The sequence below is a fragment of the Mustela nivalis genome (assembly GCF_964662115.1).
Source record: "Mustela nivalis genome assembly, chromosome: 15".
NCBI classification, from domain to species: Eukaryota; Metazoa; Chordata; class Mammalia; order Carnivora; family Mustelidae; genus Mustela; species Mustela nivalis.
The window spans coordinates 85392628-85412946 of record NC_139034.1 but is presented as its reverse complement, the minus strand read 5'-3'; the positions used below and the strand labels follow the sequence as shown (position 1 = coordinate 85412946).

The 20319-nt window shown below is 42.5% G+C and overlaps 1 protein-coding gene across 1 annotated transcript in view; it reads right to left on the bottom strand.

Moving 5' to 3' along the window:
- TNFSF13B (TNF superfamily member 13b) overlaps window positions 1–20319 on the bottom strand; it is a 57612-nt gene that overhangs the window by 16809 nt on the left and 20484 nt on the right. The window contains exons 6-9 of the mRNA XM_082701001.1: window positions 17684–17769; window positions 16447–17492; window positions 16243–16330; window positions 2546–2602 (exon numbers count right to left, since the gene is read on the bottom strand). Of these exons, the coding sequence (XP_082557127.1) occupies window positions 2546–2602; window positions 16243–16330; window positions 16447–16797 (496 nt within the window). The 5' untranslated portion in view covers window positions 16798–17492; window positions 17684–17769. The remainder of the gene's footprint in view (window positions 1–2545; window positions 2603–16242; window positions 16331–16446; window positions 17493–17683; window positions 17770–20319) is intronic.

Here is a 20319-nt window from a genome sequence, read left to right as displayed (position 1 = left end):
AGGTGAAGAACAAGGAAAATCCAACACAACCGAAGGGATAAAACAAATCTCCAGTAAACCTGACAGAAATGGCTATAATGAGTATAGATCACTCTGAACTCTAGTATAAAAATTAAAAGACAAGGTACTAAAAGAATTATAACTATAGTAGTTTGTTAATAGACACACAATATAAAAAGATCTAAATCAAAGTTAAATTCTTATCAGCTTAAAATAAACTACTGTAACTAAATGGCTTTATGTAAGTGATATGGTAAACACAAATTTAAAAACCTGTAGTAGACACCCAAAATACAAAGATAAAGGATGAAGACATAACAATACACAAAGCCACAAAGGAAGACATCAAGAGAGGAAGAAAGGAAGAAAGGAACTAAAAAACAGCCATAAAATAATTAACAAAAAGAAGATAATAAGTCCTCACTATCAATGACTACTTTACATGTAAATAGATTAAATTTACCAATCAAAAGGCATAGAGTGGCTGAATGAATTGGAGGGAAAACAAAATCCAACTTTATTCTGCCTACAAAAAACTCTTCAGTTTTAAGGACACTCAGAGTGAAGGGCTGGAAAATGATATTTCATACAAATGGTAAACAAAAAAGACAAGAAGTGGCTATTCTTATATAGACAAAATAGACTTCAAGTAACAAAATGTCACAAGAGACAAAGAAGGTCATTATATGATGACAAGTGGATCAATTCATCAAGAAAGTATAACAAGCATATATATACTTGTTACCCCTAATGAACTGAAGCCACTAATGTATACAGCAAATATTAACAGATTTGAAATGATAAATAGACAGCAACACAGTAAGAGTAGGAGAATTCAATACCCTACTTTCAATAATGGATAGGTCATCCAAAAGAAACTAAGTAAAGAAATAGTGTGCTTGAAAAACACTACAGACCAGAAGGACTTAACAGATATACAAATATTCTATCCTACAGTAGCAGAATATGCATTCTTCCTAAGCGCACAAAGAAAATTCTCCAGGATAAATAAAATGTTAGGGCACCGAACAAATTTGAACAGATTTAAGAAGACTGAAATCATATCAAGCATCTTTTCTAACCACAATGATGTGAAAGTAGGAATAAGTAACAGGAGAAAAATAGGAAAACTCAAAACTACATGGAAATTAAGCAACACACTCCCAAACAACTAATGGGTCAGATGGAATCAAAAGGTTAAGTTAAAAAATATAGTGAGACAAGTGAAAATGGAAACACAACATAGCAGACCTTACCGGGTTGGTGCTAACGACTAACAGTCCCATGCTGCTCAAGGCCTGCTGGTCTCACCGGGCTAACCTACATGTCTAAGGGGTAAAGCATGAAGATAAGCACCTGAGGTCAGTGGAGAGCAGCCACCAACCGGGGACATCACACATAGTCCTCTGTGAGACTCACACCCAGGACCAAAAAGCAGCTTCATCTTTCCATGTGACGGGCAGCATTTTTGTTTTGGCCAAACATATAAACCAAACTTTCCCTAAGTTATATTTTTCAAATTTTATCTTTGGTCCTTAAGGTCTTCTTCGGACTTTATTTTAATTCTTAGCAAACAGTCTGCTGCCTATTAAAGTTGCAAAGATAGAACTTTGGAAAATGCAGAGTGATAAATGATAACAGGGTTTCAAAGAGTTTAGTACTTGTGCTACATTTGGGAGAATTACATCCCCTTAGAAAAATACAGATGTAAGACGGCCCTCCTGGCACTCAGTACAGAGGCCCGTCCAAATCCATCCTCTGGGCTCCTTCTCGTTTCCCCATTCCTGGCTCCTGGCTTAGCCCCCTGACACTTGTGAACTCCCTGTTCTGGTTCACAGCCCAGACATTCCCCAGGCCCCCGCCTGCTGGAGTTTTTCCCATTGCACTTAATTTTATCATTTTACATTTCACTTGTTCATTAGCGTTTTCCCCGGTTCCCCTCATCAAAAGGTAAATTCCATGAAGGTGAAGAACAGTACACATCTGACTTGTCACGAAGCCCCAAAGCCCACACGGTACGTAGAACGTCGCATGTCTTCAACTGATACGTGCAAAATACAAAGCAATCATTTCACATTGGTTTATCATAACAGTGTCATGTTCATTTGCACAATTACATATTCACTAGTAATTGATATAAAAGGTTTATGACTTGTTCAGTTTCATCCTCCCCCTATTGTGAGTTCTAAAACCTAAATAAAACAAAAACCAGTTAATATTCATGAAAATGATCTTGAGTCATCAGAGAAGCCAAAGTGATTTCTAAAAATCTAAAACAAAAACCTAAGCATGGCTTAGTATTGGTTTTATCATAGGCTAATTATTTTACATTTCTAAGTATTTGTGTCTTTAAGGTAATTCTGTTTGTTAGATTATTACAGTAGCCTAAACATGTATTCCCCAACCGTTTTGAAGAGATTGAAGGCTCTTATTCACATCTGATTCTGAGATGTTTGCAGGCAGACAGCGGATTCGAGATGAAGTCTGAATGCAGTCTTACAAGTGACTAACGTGTAAGAAAAGTTACGGGAGGGGCTCTCATTACCTTTCCGTATGGTAGGTGTGTCATTGTCTGCAATCAGTTGCAAGCAGTCCTGAGTGACTGAAAGGCAAAAATACATCCTTTTAGTTACTTGACGAGGAACAGTAAGAGTGCACAAGGAGCACAGGTGCTCTTCCAGAAGCATGAAACCAAGTCTGCTTCCAACAGAGCCTGCTCTTTGTTCTCAAACTGCTTTATGATGTCCACGCCCAGATTTTTTATTATAAATTTTACTTAAAATATAGTATGTTCTTGAAATCCATGGTTTAGAAAAACTCTATGTGCTGTTGGAACCCAGCAACTATATCATCCTTAGAGTTCAATCTAACTTGCCCGAAGGTCAAGCGGGGACAGAAGGCTGGTTTAGTAATTATCACATGATCTTCCCGTCCATCATACGTATGAGCCAAACTATCAGACTACGTGAAAGTGATTTTTTTGTTTCAGAAAAGCCTAACATGAAGGAGAGCCTGGGTGGCTCAATCGATTAAGCATCTGACTCTTGATTTTGACTCAGATCATGGTCTCAGGTTCATGAGATAGAGGCTCTGCACTGGGCATGGAGTCTGCTTGAGATTCTCCCTCTCTCTCTGTCCCTCCCCGCCCGCCCCCCCCCCCCCGGCATCCCAACTCACATAGACTCTCTCTCTCAAAAAACAAACAAACAAACAAACAAATAAAAACAACCAACCAAACAAAAAGCAAAAACAGAAACAAAGAAAAAGTTAACATTAAATAGTAATTCACTGTTACTGCTAATACAATGACTATTCCTGAAAATAAAAACAATTTCTAACATTTACTGAGCAGATATAAATACAAGCGACTTCACAAAAATCTTAAAAATTACATACGGGATACTAAGTCCCGGAAAGTGTAAACAGCTTGTTTCGGGGTCTGTGGTGGAAACGGACAGGGCCAGATAGAGACCCTGCCTGCTTCGCTTTGGAGCCAAAGTCAGGCTTTGGGTAATATCTCTTGGACCAAGAAGAGAAGAAAGAAAGCATCTTTAAAAATAGAATGGGAGATTTCCCTGGAACTGCAGAATCAGTCAAGCTTCTGGGAAGCTTCAATTTGCACCACATATCACGTGTATGATATTCCAGACAGCATTCAAGGACACAGAGAATGCTTCTCTCAAATAAAGACAGAAGCCCCCAGGTGAAAGCAAAATGAGAACCCTGCCTATGGGAAAAGGAAGCAGAGCAGTAAATATCTGTGAAAAATATGAAACAGCCATTTAAGCGTGCCTATTTTTAATTAAGAAAATATTAGTGTAGAGTTTTTCTTACCGCAAGTATTTTATTCAGAGTTGAAGTAATCCTTTAAAAACAGGCTTCTCTGTGGTCACATTTTAAGAGTGACACAGAGAATTCCTGCTTCACTTATTAATTGAAAACTTTCTGCATGTTAATACTCACAATACAACACCCCATCGATGTAGCAGTTGTAAGCTACCCCCAAGCTGTACAGGCAGACAGGCCTTCAACGAGTACCTGTGCAGGGAGTAATCGCATCAGAAAACCTGCTAAGAAGAATACCCTTGGTATTTCAAAGTGGAAACACAATGTTAAAAGCTGTCATTCTTGGGGCGCCTGGGTGACTCAGTCGTTAAGTGACTGCCTTCGGCTCAGGTCATGATCCCGGTGTCCTGGGATCGAGTCCTGTGTCAGATCCCCCCTCAGCGGGGAGTCTGCTTCTCCTTCTCCCTCTGCCCCTTTCTCCCCCCACCAACCCCCACTTGTGCGTGCTCTCTCTCTGTCTCCAATAAATAAAGTCTTAAAAAAAAAAAAAAGCTATGATTCCTTTATAACCCTGAACCTTTTCTAACATATTTTTATGTTATCTCATCATTTCAATTGGAGCAGAACATTCTGGAGACTCTGTAATTCTTTCATTGGTCTGCAAAATGACAGTGGCCATGTCTGTGCCACAGGGAAAATGTGACTCGTTGGTTCTGTCACTACGGCAGACCTTCTGCCACAAAAAATACGTAAAAGCATCGTTAAGAGGCAGAACGGCCATGAATAAGGACAGCGTGTAAGAAGGGAGGAACAAAACACCCACAGCAGGGAAGTCTGAAGGACAGGCACAGCGTCCAGGGCAGCCCACCCAGCCCTACTTAAACATGTTCCCATCTTTCTCACAAACACTTCTTAAGGAATCACTCCTCACAGGGCACTGTGATAGGTTCTATGAGGACAGATGTTGACAGAAGTCGAGGTCAGATTTCCGAATGTTCCATCTTTCCTGGGCTGTATGTGCACATGCATATAGAGATTAAATGAGATAAAGCGTGTGGCATAGTTAGTACTATTCTTGGCCCACAATACTTGCGAGATATGTCTTGGCTATTATCATGGGAGCGGTGCTAACATCATTCTCGTTCACAGTATTGAACCCAATAAACTGGGCACATAAAGGAAGAGTACTAGGAGGCCATGAAGACCAAATGAATAAAGACCACCTGACAGAGAGAAACAAGAAAATCTTTAAGACATTACTCCTGATTTCAATGAATCCTTTCTTAAATTCAATGAATTTAGGGGTAAAATCCTTTCCTAAATTCAATGAATTTAGGGGTAAAAAAACTGGATTATAGAGTTTTAGTGGACCAATGATAAACAGTTTGCCAACACAAGTAGGCGGAGTTTTAAAAATATTTCTAGGGAGCTAAATTGAGAAGCATGTATTTGCCTTATAGAAATTTTTTTTTTTTAAATCAGGAATTTTTTAACTTGAGGGGGCCCATCTGATACATGTTGTGCTTTAAGAAGGTCATACACGCGTTCTCGTGTAGAATCAATGGTCACGCAGACAGAATGAAAGCCAAGGTTCAGCTGTTGAGTGGTCGTAACCAATATGCGGATGATCGGCTCCCAGAAGCAGTTCCATAAATATGGCGTCCAAGACAGAGTGTGGGGAAAAGAATTAAAGGTCTGTGACTAACGACTGTGTGTCTGAAGGAGAATTAAAAGCTAATAATGAAAACGAGCTTTCCATTCTGGATAATTCAGAAAGATGGCAGCACTACAGAGGCCCTCAGGCAGTACCGAAGGGGGGGGGGGGTTGTTCTTTGAGGGTTTTGGAAAGAGGTGGATAAAATAACACAGAAATCACAATAGTCAACAGGAGTAAATAAAGATATCTGAATGGAAGGTGTGTGTGTGTGAGTGTGTACGGAGTCCTAAGCACTAACATTGTCACACACCATTTAGAATGTGAGCATCTTTTATGTCTAAAGCAACTGTAAGATATGTAAAATGGTAACCCTCTGCCTTGCCTCATAAACACCAAGAGTAAAAACACGAACAGAACAAAACAAAACCCAGGAAAACAAAATGCCATCTTCATAGGTTATTTCATTTTACAAATGATGAACTATTTTAATTTAAAATTACTAATTTTGTAGTTGAGTCCCCATTTCCACAGGGTATTATTTTTCTTTGGCCATGACTTCTTTGAATTATTAGACTATTTCTCATTATTAATGGTGTCTACGCATAAAGCACTGGATATCGGTAACTTACCAGAGAAGAAAATTAACTTCATGACATAACATGCAAACATACTTGAAGTCAAGGAAGTTCAAAACCAAGATAGAAATATACCTGAGTGTTTGAAGAAAGATAACCGGGGAGTTGCCCAATTGGCTCTTACACCTTTGACTCCCCTTTGGACACTTCTGTCTGGATATCACAGTGACGATTCGAACTCAACATGACCCAAATCTATTTCTTTATGTTCCTCCCACACACGCACCTCTCACTCTTCTGTTTTCTCTTAGTGCTTATGGCTATCCTCTGAGCCGCCCAACGGAGACACTTTGTAAACATGCTGATTCCTTCCCTTGCCATCTTGAAACCCAGAAAATAACCAAGTTCTAATGGTTTGAATTTTCAAGTTTTGCTCCGTTTGGATTCTGTCTGTTATTTATCTCATTCAATAATTTTACTGGACACTAAATTTAGGCCACGTGTTGTGCTCCAGATAGAAAAAGAAAAGAAAGAAAAGAAAAGGAAAGAAAAAGAAAGAAAAGAGGAAAGGAGAGGAAAGGAGAGTGAAGGGATAAGGAGAAGGAAAAGGAAAGAATCAGAGGAGACACAATCCCTAGACCCATGGAGCATCCCTACGTCCACGGAGAACAGGTATGAGCAGCGTCACACATACAGAATTGAAGTTTCAAGAGAGATAAGGAGGGTTTCTCAGAATGGGGTGCTTAAACTGAAGTCAGAAGAAAGAAGGGGGTAGGAGCATTCCAGTCGAAACTAATCGTCATGAGTATACGTAAAGGCCGAGGGTGGAGGGGCACCGCTAGGACGACTGAAGGGGGAGAGACAGACAGACAGACAGGGAGGGATGATAAGCAGGGGCAGGACAAGCACGGCAGCGGTGCAGATCTCCACCCTCCCTGCTCTGGACGACAGCACCTGCCACTGGGCTGGGGCTCTTCTCTTGTCTGACATTTCCACTCTATCTCTTGCGTTTCGTCCAGATTGGCCTTCCTTAGCCTGAATTTGATCTTGTCCTTCCACTGTTTCTAACTCCTTCAGTGGGTTTCCCTTGTACACAAACCCAAGAACCTTCATGATCCCAGGACCTCAGCACCCCCACCCCTTGCAGAACGGAGCTCCAACTGCGACTGCGTGTCTGCCATTCCCTTGGCTACATACTCCTCACCTTGGCATCTGGTGAAACCCATCCCTCCTTCAGGGCTCAGACCAAATATCCATTCTTTTCCTCATTCTTCCTGCTAAATATTGGATCCCACTACACTTTGCGCAAACATCTACTGAAATAACATTTCACTATACATCCTCATTGTTTCTATTACTGTCTCTCTCCCTAGGCTGACACTTGATGTTAAGGAGCACCGTTTACAAATCTGCATGGGGTCTGGCTTATGTCAGACTAGAAAAAAAGAAAGAAAACCCATGCAACAATTTAGTAAAAGGCAAAAAATTTATACTATCTGAAGAGAAATTGGAGTATTGTGCAAACATTTAGAACAAAAATAGACATTATAATAATATCCACCTTTTCCAAATGGTTCTTTGAAACCTCATCCTTATATCCAACTTTATAATACACATTATATCAAACTGAATTAATGCTTAGGGAAAATAGGTTTCATAAAAGAGAAACAACCACTGACATCTGGACCATCTAACAATAAATCCTTGGTTATAATCCCAGGGTTATACAAAAAACATTTTCCATAACAAATAATCCTCAATAATAAAGATTTTGAATTTTTTTTGTAGAATCATAGTACACTATATTATTTTTTGAAGCAAATGGTTGTGTAGTATTTCTCCAAAATTTCTCACTCTCTATTTCCCAGAAGAAGTTCTAGTGTGGCAGACAGAAGAGAAACAGAAAGAGCTGTGAAGAGTGACTTCTCAGCCAGTGTCAGAAGCTGTCACTGCGTAGTCACCTGCGGTAGTCTCCCTGTCTACCCCAAAAGGCCCAGCCATAGGAGGAGGAGGAGGAAACCTGAACGTGTGAAAACACTTCCATCAGTGTTCCTTTGCAAAAATCCAAGCAAAGGGGCAATGTCAAGATGCTGGCCTATATTCTGCCTGAGCCATCCCTGATCCCTTTCCCTGGGATACTGTCTCCCCTTCCCCAAATTGACTCATACTTCAAAACTCAGCTCAGCTCTTATCCATCATGGTGTCCATCATCTGTCAGTCTGTGGTCTGATCTCACATCCTAGGATACCATTGCTTAATGGCCTCCTGTTGGTACTCATGTTAGTAACAGTCTAGGCCTCTTGGGGACCCAACAGTTTTTTTGTCAAATCTGTTATATTACTTGGATGTTAAGACATACCACTCGCACAATGGAAAAAAAAACTCAGACTTAGTAGTCAGTATATAATGGATTCAAATGTTAGTTCTCAAACCAACTTAGCTGTTTAATCATGAGATTAACACTTAACATTAAAATATTTTTTCTTCTTTGTGTAAGAAGAATAAAAATATCTACTTCATTGCGTTGCTGTGAGAACCAACGGGAGTGGTACTTTACATGTGCTTTGTAAAAGGTAAAGAGCTTATTGATTACAGTGTTATTTTAAAATTTATGTTAATTTTTAAAAATTTCTCCAACTCAGTATTTAGCTTGTGAAGGTAAGGGACTGGTGATGTCTTGGCTTCAATTCTCTCACCTACAATGAAGACAGTAATGCCTACCTAACAGGGGTTACTGAGAAGGTGAATGGTACGTGGTGTCATAAACCCACAGAGCCCAACCCAGAGTTTGTGAGTGCAACACACCCAGTAACTTAGTTTCTCCCTCCCCTTTTCTGTAATTCTGGAGTGCCCACCTCAGACCTTGGCACAGTGGATGTTTCCTCTAGTTTTGAGCGAACCCTGTTTCTTTTCTAAGAAATGAGAATATCTTTTGTTTTCTTTTAAAAATTTAAAAAAGATTTTATTTATTTGAGTGAGAAAAAGAAAGTGTGTGCATGCAAGTGGAGGCAGAGGCAGAAAGAGAGGGAGAGACATTATCTCAAGCAGACTCCACACTGAACGTGGAGCCTGAGGTGGGACTCGATCTCATGACCCTGAGATCATGATCTGAGCTGAAGCCCAAAGTTAAGAGACAGCCACGGAGGAGCCCCAAGAATCCCTTTTAAAAGAAAATCCAACCACAACAAAAGTGCAGCTGTTCGATACCGTTCTTTTAAATAGGACTTGACTCATAAAAATAATAAACATCGAAACTAATATTATCTTATCCTACAGCATTATTAATGAGAACTTATTCCCCAACATTATGAATTTATTTTTGAAATATCAACCCATATCTTCAATTCTTTTTAAAGTTGAAAGTATAAAGAATTAATGAGCCTTCGAGGAGGAACAGAAAGACTTGCCCCGGCCTCCCTGATGCACACTCTTCCTCTTCCCCACCCTTCATGCTGCCCAAGATACTGTACTTTCCCATGATCTGTGCCATTTTCTGGTATCTAGTAATCTATTCATTAATTGTGTCTACTGACTACTTTCTGTGTCTTTCTACCTCGCTATAACGTAATCTCCAGCGGGCAGGAAACTTTTATCTGTTGTGTTTTCTGATCAACACCCACACCTAGAACAGTGCTTGAGACCTAACGGGCCTGTGGCATGCATGGAAGGTATGAGACATCGCTTCTGGCTGCTTTGATTGACTCACTTCCTGTTCCTTCTATTTCCCAAAACTTTAAACTTGACAAGAACAGGGTTCAGAGATTTGATTATGAGATCACTATTTTATTTTATTACTTTTTTGGAAACTGAACAGAAGCCAGCTCTTGCAACACTGAAAAAGAAGCCACTATTGATGCGGGGGTGGGGGGGGGGATAGCACTCAGGGAAGATTCTGGTCAAAGATCACCAAGACAGCAGCCAGCTGTTTCTGTTCTAGGAAGGAACACACCCTTACTGGGGAAGAGGCACCAGTTAACCTGATTCTGGTACAAAGTGGATGATTGAGATCTTTTTTTTTTTTTTTTAAGATTTTATTTACTTATTCGACAGAGAGAGAGAGACAGTGAGAGAGCGCACACAAGCAGGGAAAGTGGGAGAGGGAGAAACAGACTTCCAACCAAACAGGGAGCCGGATGGGAGGCTCGATCCCAGGACTCTGGGATCATGACCTGAGCTGAAGGCAGACACTTAATGACTAAGCCACCCAGTTGGCCTGGATGATTGAGTTCTATATTGGATATGCTTTTAAATTTCTTTCTATAGTCTTGTAAGATCCAGCCAACCCAGAAATGTCAATGAAACAAAGACTAGATGTTATAGACCCATCAGACCTCCCATCTTTCCTTGCAAAGGAGATGAACTATGGTTAAAGAAAAAACCCTCAAATATGCAGTTCAGTTACTTGTTAAATACCAGTGTTGGTTTCTTAGTTGTGACAAAGTATAGTAATATAAATTAAAGGAGATTCTCAATGGGGGGTATATGGTAACTCTCTGTAATACTCTTTGTATTATCTGCAACTTTTCTTTTATTCTAAAATACTTCCAAACCAAGAACCATTTATTTAAAAATGGAGAAAAATTACTGAAAGTAGATTGGCCCAAATCTTACAACAGATATTTACAAGATAAAATATGGATAATTTTTCCCTATTCTTGTTTTTACATTTTGTTCATGTTTTCAACACCGTTTTAGTCTTATAACTTGAGATGAGTATGATACACACAATCAATAAAAATACATTCTGTATTTCTATAATCTTTTTTTTTATTTTATTTATTTTACAGAGATCACAAGTAGGCAAAGAGGCAGGTGGGGTGGGGGTGGGAAGCAGGCTCCCTGCCGAGCAGAGAGCCCGACTCGGGGCTCGATTCCAGGACCCTGAGATTATGACCTGAGCCGAAGGCAGAGGCATTAACCCACTGAGCCACGCAGGTGCCCCTAAACACATGCAATTCTAATAACTTTTAAATTCCCTCCTGAATAACAAGGGGAAATTATAAAGGTTACCTGATTTTATTAATAAAACCTGGTTTTAGCTCAGTAGCGATCCATTGGCAAGAACCCTTTCTCTTGACGGCTCCTAGTATGGTCATCTCCACGTTCTCTGAGTGGACGGGACCGTTAGATGAGCGCTGACTACAGGTATCATGATGATTCCATTTGTGAAGAAACTTTAACAGGAATATTTCAAAGCTAGGTCACTTTAGTTAATAGTTTTAATTGGGAATATCTCCAAATACATTTAGGGGCTGAAAAGTGAACTTTGGGCTAATCTGAGCCATTTGGCAATTCTTTGATCCTGGATTTCCCCACATTTCTGTTTGTGATATTACAATCAGGAATTATCTTATGAAATACAGAAACCTAGTAAGGCCTCCATTTGAAACAACACAATTAAGGAAAACAAAACCAGAGCCAAGCACCCAAACAGTACAACTACAGAAGAACAGAATTCGCCCTTGGGGGGCCTGGGGGCTGACGGTGATGTCGGCCCTCCACCTCACGTTTATTCCAGGAACTCTCCCCAGGACATACCCTTACGATCTGTGCCCTTTTCCGTACGTAAATAATATTTCAATTAGAACCAAAGCATTAAATAAGGACAGAAATCCACAAAATTAGTCACACAGGTTGTTGAACATGAAAGTTTCTTCAGCGAGCCCTAATTGTGCCTCTGTCTGGTAAACCAAGAAGGTCTGGGGCAAGGGGTCCCCAGGTGCCCCCTGCAACTCCAGCCTTGCTGTCAGACTCATCCTTTGGTGAGTCGGCTGTTTCAAATGTCAAGTTAAAGAACTGCATAACACAGCCTCTGATCAAAACCTGAGAAATGAAGAAATATGGGAAAATCCCCCCTTCCAGGGACGCCAAATCATTGCATCTTACTGCTTCATGAGCCCAAAATCCATCAGCAAATATTCACAGAACACCTCCGTGTGCAAGTATCATGACGGATGTGCCAGAGACACAGGACCCAGAGCACAGAAGCCTCTGGTCTCTAGCTGGACAGAAAGGACATGTACAAACCTCCCGCAGGTGATACGTGACGCCAGGAGTGCTGGGTGCTGAGGACCTGCAGCTTTCTAGGCCCAACACGCCGGAGTTTACTTACAAATTAGATAGACACGTGATAAAACCGTAGTGCCTGCTGAAATCAAGGTTGGATTTACAGAGAAGTAAAAATGCACAGCAGTCTGGCATATTACTGAGCAGTACTTAGCTCTGAACCTTTCTGACACAAAGTGACAGCACAGTGATACTAAGGAGTATAGAAAACAGAGGATCCTAAAAACAAAATCTGAAAAAATATTGTAATTCTATTAAGTATAAATCCAATAAGTGTGTGGATGTGGCTTAAAACTAACAATGAGATCGGATGCTGCATTATTTCTTGACAATTCTGTACCTTCTCAAAGAGTTTAACAACCTATTTGAAAATCCCAGGACTTCGAAATCACAACAAAACCTCTTTTATAATTAACTATGAAAGAATAATAAAACCTGTATAAGGAAAATTCTATCTAATTAGGAAATTCAAAATTTGATATTTAATAAAGAGATAGCTAAGCAATTAAACAATGTGAAAATTCATTTTCTTCTTCAGAGTTACAATTTTTATAAAGTCCCAACAAAAAATGTCAATGGTTCTAGAATGTATATAGAAAATTAATAAATAAGCACATGAATGGATACTTTGAAAGTAGAAGGGAGTTGGGGGAAATTGGAAGGGGAGGTGAACCCTGAGAGACTGTGGACTCTGAAAAACAATCTGAGGGGTTTGAAGTGACAGGGTGGTGGGAGGTTGGGGTACCAGCTGGTGGGTATTATAGAGGGCACAGATTGCATGGAGCACTGGGTGTGGTGAAAAAATAATGAATACTGTTTTTTCTGAAAATAAATTAATTTAAAAAACAAAATAAAATAAAATACTAAAACAAACAAACAGAACTAGGGGCACCTGGGTGGCTCAGGGCTAAGCATCCAACTCTTGGTTTTGGCTCAGGTCATGACCTCAGGGTCCTGGGACTGAGCCCCGAGTCTGAGTTGGGCGCCCAGCTCAGCGGTGAACCTGCTTGTCCCTCTCTCTGACCCCACCCCTCCAGCTCATGGCCTCTCTCTTTCTCTCTCTCTCAAATAAATAAATTAACAAGTATCTTAAAAAATAAATTAGAACTAGAATAGAAACAAACAAACAACAAACAAAAAACAAAGAAAGCTGCATAGATTCAGAATTTCCTCAATTCCAAAAAAGGACCGTACTGAACAGAGGAAAAAAAAAATCAAGGAGTTTTGGATAAACCTCTCGGTTATAGATACATTAATTTGGTCGTGCTAAAGAAAATTTATTTTCCCTGCACAAAACGATAGTGTTTAAAACAGCATTCAACCCAGTTTCATGAATGAGGAAAAGCAAATACGACTGTCACCGAGGTACCCACTTCAAGCCTCCCATCTCAGATCTATGACTGCTGAGTGTGTGTGTGTGTGTGTGTGTGTGTGTAGAGAGATATACTATTTACTGCTACATTAATCATACATATATATGATGAATTCTTACACATACTGTACACACATATACCATGCAGATACATGCATTTTATGAAAGGTCTAAAAAACATCTCAGGCAAACCTCGATAATGACAATAGCAACTCCATCTGGACTTGGGAAACTGGGTAAATTTTCATTCACTCGATAGAATTTTGTATTACTTTCCAAACTTTCTAACAATTACAAATTATTTAGGGAAATTTTTAATCAGTACTTAATTTTTGGATGCCATAAAATCACAAATTTGTAAAAATCTGCACATGGGAGGAAATTTTAAAATAGAACAGAGGGTATTTGGGGGAAGTGGAACTCTGTAAGTTAATTAATTTCTTACTCAATATCCTTTCTTCTTAAATCTGCTATAAAGACACCCTCTTTGAGATGGTCAAGTTAAGGTTTATTTGTAAAACTAATGTGCGGAGGCTGGGAATACTAACATAGAGGTTGAAGAAGATTGAGGTACTAGATATAAAGCTCATTATATTACAAAATACTTGAGTATTTTATTTAATACAGATAAATAGAATAATAAATCAATAAAAAGACAGTCCAAAATAGATTCAACTATATATGAGAAACTTAATACAATATAGTAAGCTGCCCAATGCAAACAAGTTAAAAAATCATCCAATAAATTTAGTTGAGATATTTAGCAGTAATTTGGAAGGAGAAAATTAAAGAAAAAAAGGGAAGTTAAAGCTAGTAGACATGATCTACCAAATGAATGCCAGGAGGATTAAGGAGTTAAAAACCAAACTAAAACACCAAGTTATAAAAAAGTCAAAGTAGCAGCGAATAGAACAGACTATGTAAGAGATTTTGAATAAATACAATTTTAGCTTTAATGTGTTTAGCTTTAATGTATTAGAGAAGATGAAAAGGAAAAGTTTATCATATTAAATACACAGACAAAATCTCTATACAATTAAAAAAAATATTGTGAAAATATTTACAGCAAAATTTTGATAAGCAGTATGCCTAACATAGTTTCTTCAAAATTACAAAGAAAAATTAGGACAAATGAGGGAAGTTATGAATAAAAATTAGCAGGACATAAAATTAGAAATTATCCAAATATGCAGAAAGAAATTCTTCTTTGTAAGCAAGCAACAAATTACATTTGAGATAGTTTTATAACCACTAAATTAGCCAAAATAAAATTTAACAGATAAGATGCTGTAAGAATGTGGAGAACCCGTCCACGACATTTCTGACTGTGTACATTTATAAGTCATTTTGAAAGCTAAATGGCGTCAGGCAGCGAGGGTGGTAAAAACGTTCATCCTCTTTTAGCTCTGATAGTCTATCTACAGAATTTAAGTGAAACATGTAGTTCAGAAACAAGAGACCTGCACAAAATTTTGGAAGTGGTCACATTAAATAACTGTATGATATAGCAAACTAATATGGAATTACTTAGAAGTAGGGAAAAGGCTTATTGTATGATAAGTAAACACAAAAATATACCACAGTTTATGTTGTATTTTTTCAATTATGTAGGAAATACAGGTAAAATGCAAAGTATGAAAGTAATTCATTTATTAAAGTATAATAAAAATATTAGTGTTTCCTAGTTTATATATGTTTCAACCCATCTGCTTTTGATAAGACATAAAAATCATGGTTTTATCGGTTAAGAATTTTGCCCATGAACAAGGCAGGTAGTGAAGAGTTTCCAGCCAGAGCATCTAATGTATGTATGTGTGTGAGTGTGTGTGAGTGTGTGTGAGTGTGTGTGAGTGTGTAGTCTGACGGAGAAGCACTTGGCGGGTAAGTCAGGCCCTTCCCTCCCCAAACACACACCTGTACCCACACAGCTACACCTGTCCTGCGGCCTCACGGGCAGGGTGAGTGTTTAAGGACACAGTAGCCGTGACATCGGCTATCACAGCACGTACCTGTCCGACACACCGTGTGCTCCAGACACGGGAAACGATACCACAGATTTCCTAAGTTGTGATGCTACTGAATGTAATACAAATGCTCTTTTTCATCTCTGAAGTGCAGGAACTAGAATCGGGCATTTTCGGAGGCCCTGCCCAATCCGAGGCTTGGGACTCTGGGACTCTGGGAATTAAGTGGGACATGAACATAAGCAGGAATCACTGGAGAACTCTTACAAGATTATAAACTTGTGGATTTCCTGGAAAAGCCTTAAAGAGAAGCTTTAAAATCTCTGCGTGTGTGTGTGTGTGTGTGTGTGTGTAAAATGAACTTTTTTTTTTTTTAAACGAAGGCAATAAACAAAAGAAATCACAAACACACCTGTTGCGATAGGAGCTTCCTGGGCCGCAGGGCCGCCACACGCCCTCAGGAGGTGTTCTCCTTGCCCTGGCTTTCTGGACTCAGGGAGACAGAATCTGCACTAACACGCGGCGCTTTCTCCCGGCAGGGCTGGACCCGGTTTCTGACACAGGCATGATCTACGAGGAAGACTACGCGGCTCATTCCTCCTCCTCTGCTCTCGGGACAGCTCAGCCCCTCACACTCTGCTCATTGGAGGACAGACGTGCTGTGCACCGGTTGTGCCTAAAAGCTTCCCCTGGTTTAGATGCAACTTGCACGGTCTCCGTGCCCGGGTCGGCTCCCGGGCCCCCAGAGCAAAGACCGACCGTCCTCCACACCTGTGGACACAGGCTCCCTGACTCCCAGATGCTCCTGTGCCGGAAACCTACCTGCTTCTTCTGGACCCTGAAGGGCACGCGTGTTCCTGCGGCTTTGGCTGGAGTTGCCCCCTCCTGCAGCGGGTGGTGCGAAGATCCCCTAAGAAGAGAAAAACCCCAAGTTACTGCAAAGACAGCTGAGGTGCGGGAGGCAGCTGTGCGGGGCGAGCCCAGCCACGCCCGGAGGTCGGGGGGAGGCAGCTGCTGCAAACTCACTTTGAGAGCCGAGGGGACAGCTGGGGCCTCCTGCACAGCTGCCCTCGGAGCTGCGGCTCCGGCCTGGGGGGCGCCTGGCAGCTGCTCAGCCCGGTGGAGTTCCCGCAGCTCCGCCTGGAGGCTCCCCAGCTCGGCCTGAAGGGCGGCCACCCTGCAGAACGCCAGCACCGAGAGGCAGCTGGCCGCCAGGGCCAGCAGCAAGGTCACGGCCAGCAGCGTTCCATCTTTGGAGACTGGGACAGAGGGGCTTTCCTTCAAGGGGAGGATGGAGACACACTCCTTCAGTTGCATTTCTTCTCCCCTCTCCAGGCAGGGAGACAGGCGTGACTGCGGGCCTGCGCAGCCATCCATGGCACTCCTGGAACGTTGCAGGTTCGGACCTTTCGAGTAAGCAAGCGCAGGGAATGGCTCATTTCCTGTGAGCTGTGCTTGCTGGTGTCCTACACTGACTCGGGGGCCTGGCCCTGCGGTCGCCCTCAGGACAGCTCTCCTGCGCTCCCCTCCGCCCGCCCGGCCGCGTCCTGGCCCCGCTGCAGGATAGGTCTTCCCGGCACCGGCGCTTCAATCCGATTGCCCAATCATTTCCTCATTTCACTTTCAGTTTTTGTAAGAATTTCAATGGCATCTCAAGACACACACACACACACACACACACAGGCCCCTGGTGTGACGGGACCGGGGTGCGGGCTGGCCCGCTGGGGAGAGCCCCGCAGCCGTGCAGGTGCGGGACCAGCTCTGGGTGGCACGGCCGGAGCTGCTGCCTCGGGGCGCGGGGCTCAGACCACCGGAGGGAAGGAATGTTCAGGTTCTGCCGGAGTCAGAGTAATGAATGTGCAGGTCAGATAAGCTCAGTGCTGGCCCTGAACAGTCCCAGCTGGAGAACGATATAGGAACAGTCTCGAGGGAGGAAACAGGCGGTCCTCCGAGGAGGCACCGGAGGCCACCCGGCCATCCTCGCTTTATCCTTAGCAACACCACACAGAGAACGCGGCGAGATCCTGCAGACGTGTCTCAGCTCCACCCGAGGGCTGCTTGCTCTGCGGGGGCTGCATTTCCAAGGGGAACCCGTGTCTGCTTTTCCTTCTGGGACTCGACGCCCCCAGGCCGGCCACGCCGGGAGGTCGGCCCCCCCAGCCGCAGGTGTCGGTCGGACGGGGTCTGGGAAACCCGGCCTCCTCCCGACTCCCAGTGCCTCGGTCCAGCCCCACCGCGAGCGGCCCTGTCCCTACCCACTCACCCCGTGAGCTGTCTTACAAGCAGCATCTCCGCAGACGTCCTCGCGCGTGTCTCCCTGCGACGTGCGCCCGGCTGCCGGGCAGACACCTGCAGGAGAGGAGGCACACAGCCCCCTTGGCCAGGGTCATGGAGCTCCCCGCAAGGAGTTCCCGTTGCCTCCCCAGGAGCCAGGGGGACACCATCCGACACTCATTTTAGGACGGCTATTTTTTTCTTTGGGTCTATGAATTTTGAAACCTTTTAAAGTGACTTTTAAAGAAGGTTAAAAAAAAAAAAAAAACTTTGCAAAGTTATTTCAAAGACGACCGGGGTCCCCACACCAGCCGGCGGGTCCCCCGTCTCTGAAGTGGAGAAGGACGCCCTCTGCGAGCGCCAAACATCATGTGATCACGTCTTCGGTCACAGCCCTGGTCTCCAGGCCCGTCAGGGTGACACACGCTAGATAACGTTCCAGAAAACAGAATAATTCTTCGGGGGACTGTATTAAAGCCTTCTGACTGAAAGTAAGGGAAACTCACTCAGCTTACGGGTGTGGATCTGCATCACCTCCACACACGCAGAAATAAAAGAACTCAGGGCCGAGCTGGAAAGCGGTGGCTCTCCTCTCCCACCCAGGACACTCGCAGCCGCTGCGGCTTTCTGTGAGCCGACCCTCCTCCCCTTGCGGGGGGCCACAGCTCTCCATATTCCGCTGTAAAAATTCCAGAGACAGGGAATAATTTGATCGCATTGGAGAATCAGCTCTGCCTTCCTTGCTCTTTTGGGCAGAGACCTTCATGGCCCACGATCTCCAGAGAAAACGACTGACCAGTCCACGTGCAGGTCAACTTACAACAAGCGTCTCAACTTGGACCAAGCCGTGGGCAAGCCTAAGCCTGCAGAGGGATGGCGCTTCTTCCACGGAGGACGGCAGGCGGCCGCTTCCCTGATGCAGTGTGAGACTCGCGGCCATGCCCATGTGCGTGTCGCCACAGCGGTCACACCACCGAACTTCTCTAAAGACAGGTAGAAACTAAGTGACATTCATGTGCTCCTGAGTTTCTTGTTAGAGGAACCTAAGGAAGTTATTACCCCATACACCAAGGATCTGTTTCCTGCTGGGGACATGGTTTGATGATAATTTAACTGAAATTCTGCTCCACACATAGCATGCCGCTCATTGACTAACTCTCCACACCGCAAGTGTGTTCAGGGAAGGAAGCCAGGGTGCCTGAGATGCGCCGTGCTCTTGGCCAGGATGGAGCTATTTTTACCCACTTCTCTTTCTCACTTGGGATAGAAAGCATTCCTGTGTAGTACAGCTGTAGCTACCCCAGATGGAATACATGTTCCTGTCCCTCCACTCAGGACTGGGCAGATAGGAACTTGTGAGAGTATATGTGAAAAGAACTTAAGTGAGGAGTTTATCCAAGAATGTGAACCAGAGAGTAAAACCAACATACAATCTTTGGCTGTCTACTACCTATATAGACGACCTCAAAAATATGCAAAAAGCTTAATTAGAAACTTCTGGCTTAATAGTGTTTTGAAGAGTCAGCACCTTTAGGACACCTCTCTTACACCACTTCTTCGAAGGTGAGTTTTCTTTCCCTAGGATCCGTGCCACTCGGGCATTGCACGCCTCTCCCAGACATGTGGATGGACCTAGCAATAGATCTCGGTAAAACCAACTTCCTAAAGGGCTCAGAATACGGTAAAAAGGTGGATACAAGGCTCCATTACATTTGGGCAACAATCACGTTGTCTCCTGTTGGAAATATGTATGCAGCCAGGGAAATGGATTTGTAAGGCTTAGTGCTAATCACTTGGTAACTTAACTGTAAAGTCATGGTAGATCCATATACAAAAATTAATGTCAGTCATACTGATCCCTAATACTCAATAGTTTTATTAAAAATAGGAGCACGTGCATTTACTGGAACTTAATTAGCCTCACTGCTGGGAAACATAGGCACGTTTGTTAAGTATTCATTTTCATTTGCAAGTATGTCTTAGTTTGTCACGGGACTGCTTCCGGATGTAATGCTCTGAAGAAACAGTGCTTAAGGGGGAGCTTTCAAGACACTTCTGTCGGCTCCGACACCATTTCCAAGGCCCGTGCAGCTTAGTTTGCTCTTCCTGACCTTTATAATACCAACACGAATAAAATTCTAATTAGTATTAAGACGGATATGGGCAGTCAGTGCATCATCTGCTACTCCACACCCACGAATGACTCTGTCCATGTCACAGACACAGACACAGACAACACACAGACACCCTCGGACACTTGACTAAAACCTGGCATGATTCAACCCATCTCAGAAACACTGGGAGAAATGACAGCGTGATGCCACCCACACTAGAAACACTACTCTCTGCCTCGAAAAATTAATAAGGCAGAGCTTTCAAACATTTAAAATAACTTAGTTGAAATTTTGCTGAGTAGATGTTAGAAGCAAAAGGATGGAGGTGGACACTGAGGTCAGACATGTCTGCATGCCCAAGGGGGCTTCACGACCTTAATAGACTGTCTCCTGCCCAACATCTAGAACCTGATTTCTTTCTAAATTCTGCACTACTTCATTTATTTTATTTCATTTATTTATTTGTTTGCTTGTTTATTTTTAACATCTTAATTTTATTTTTTCAGTGTTC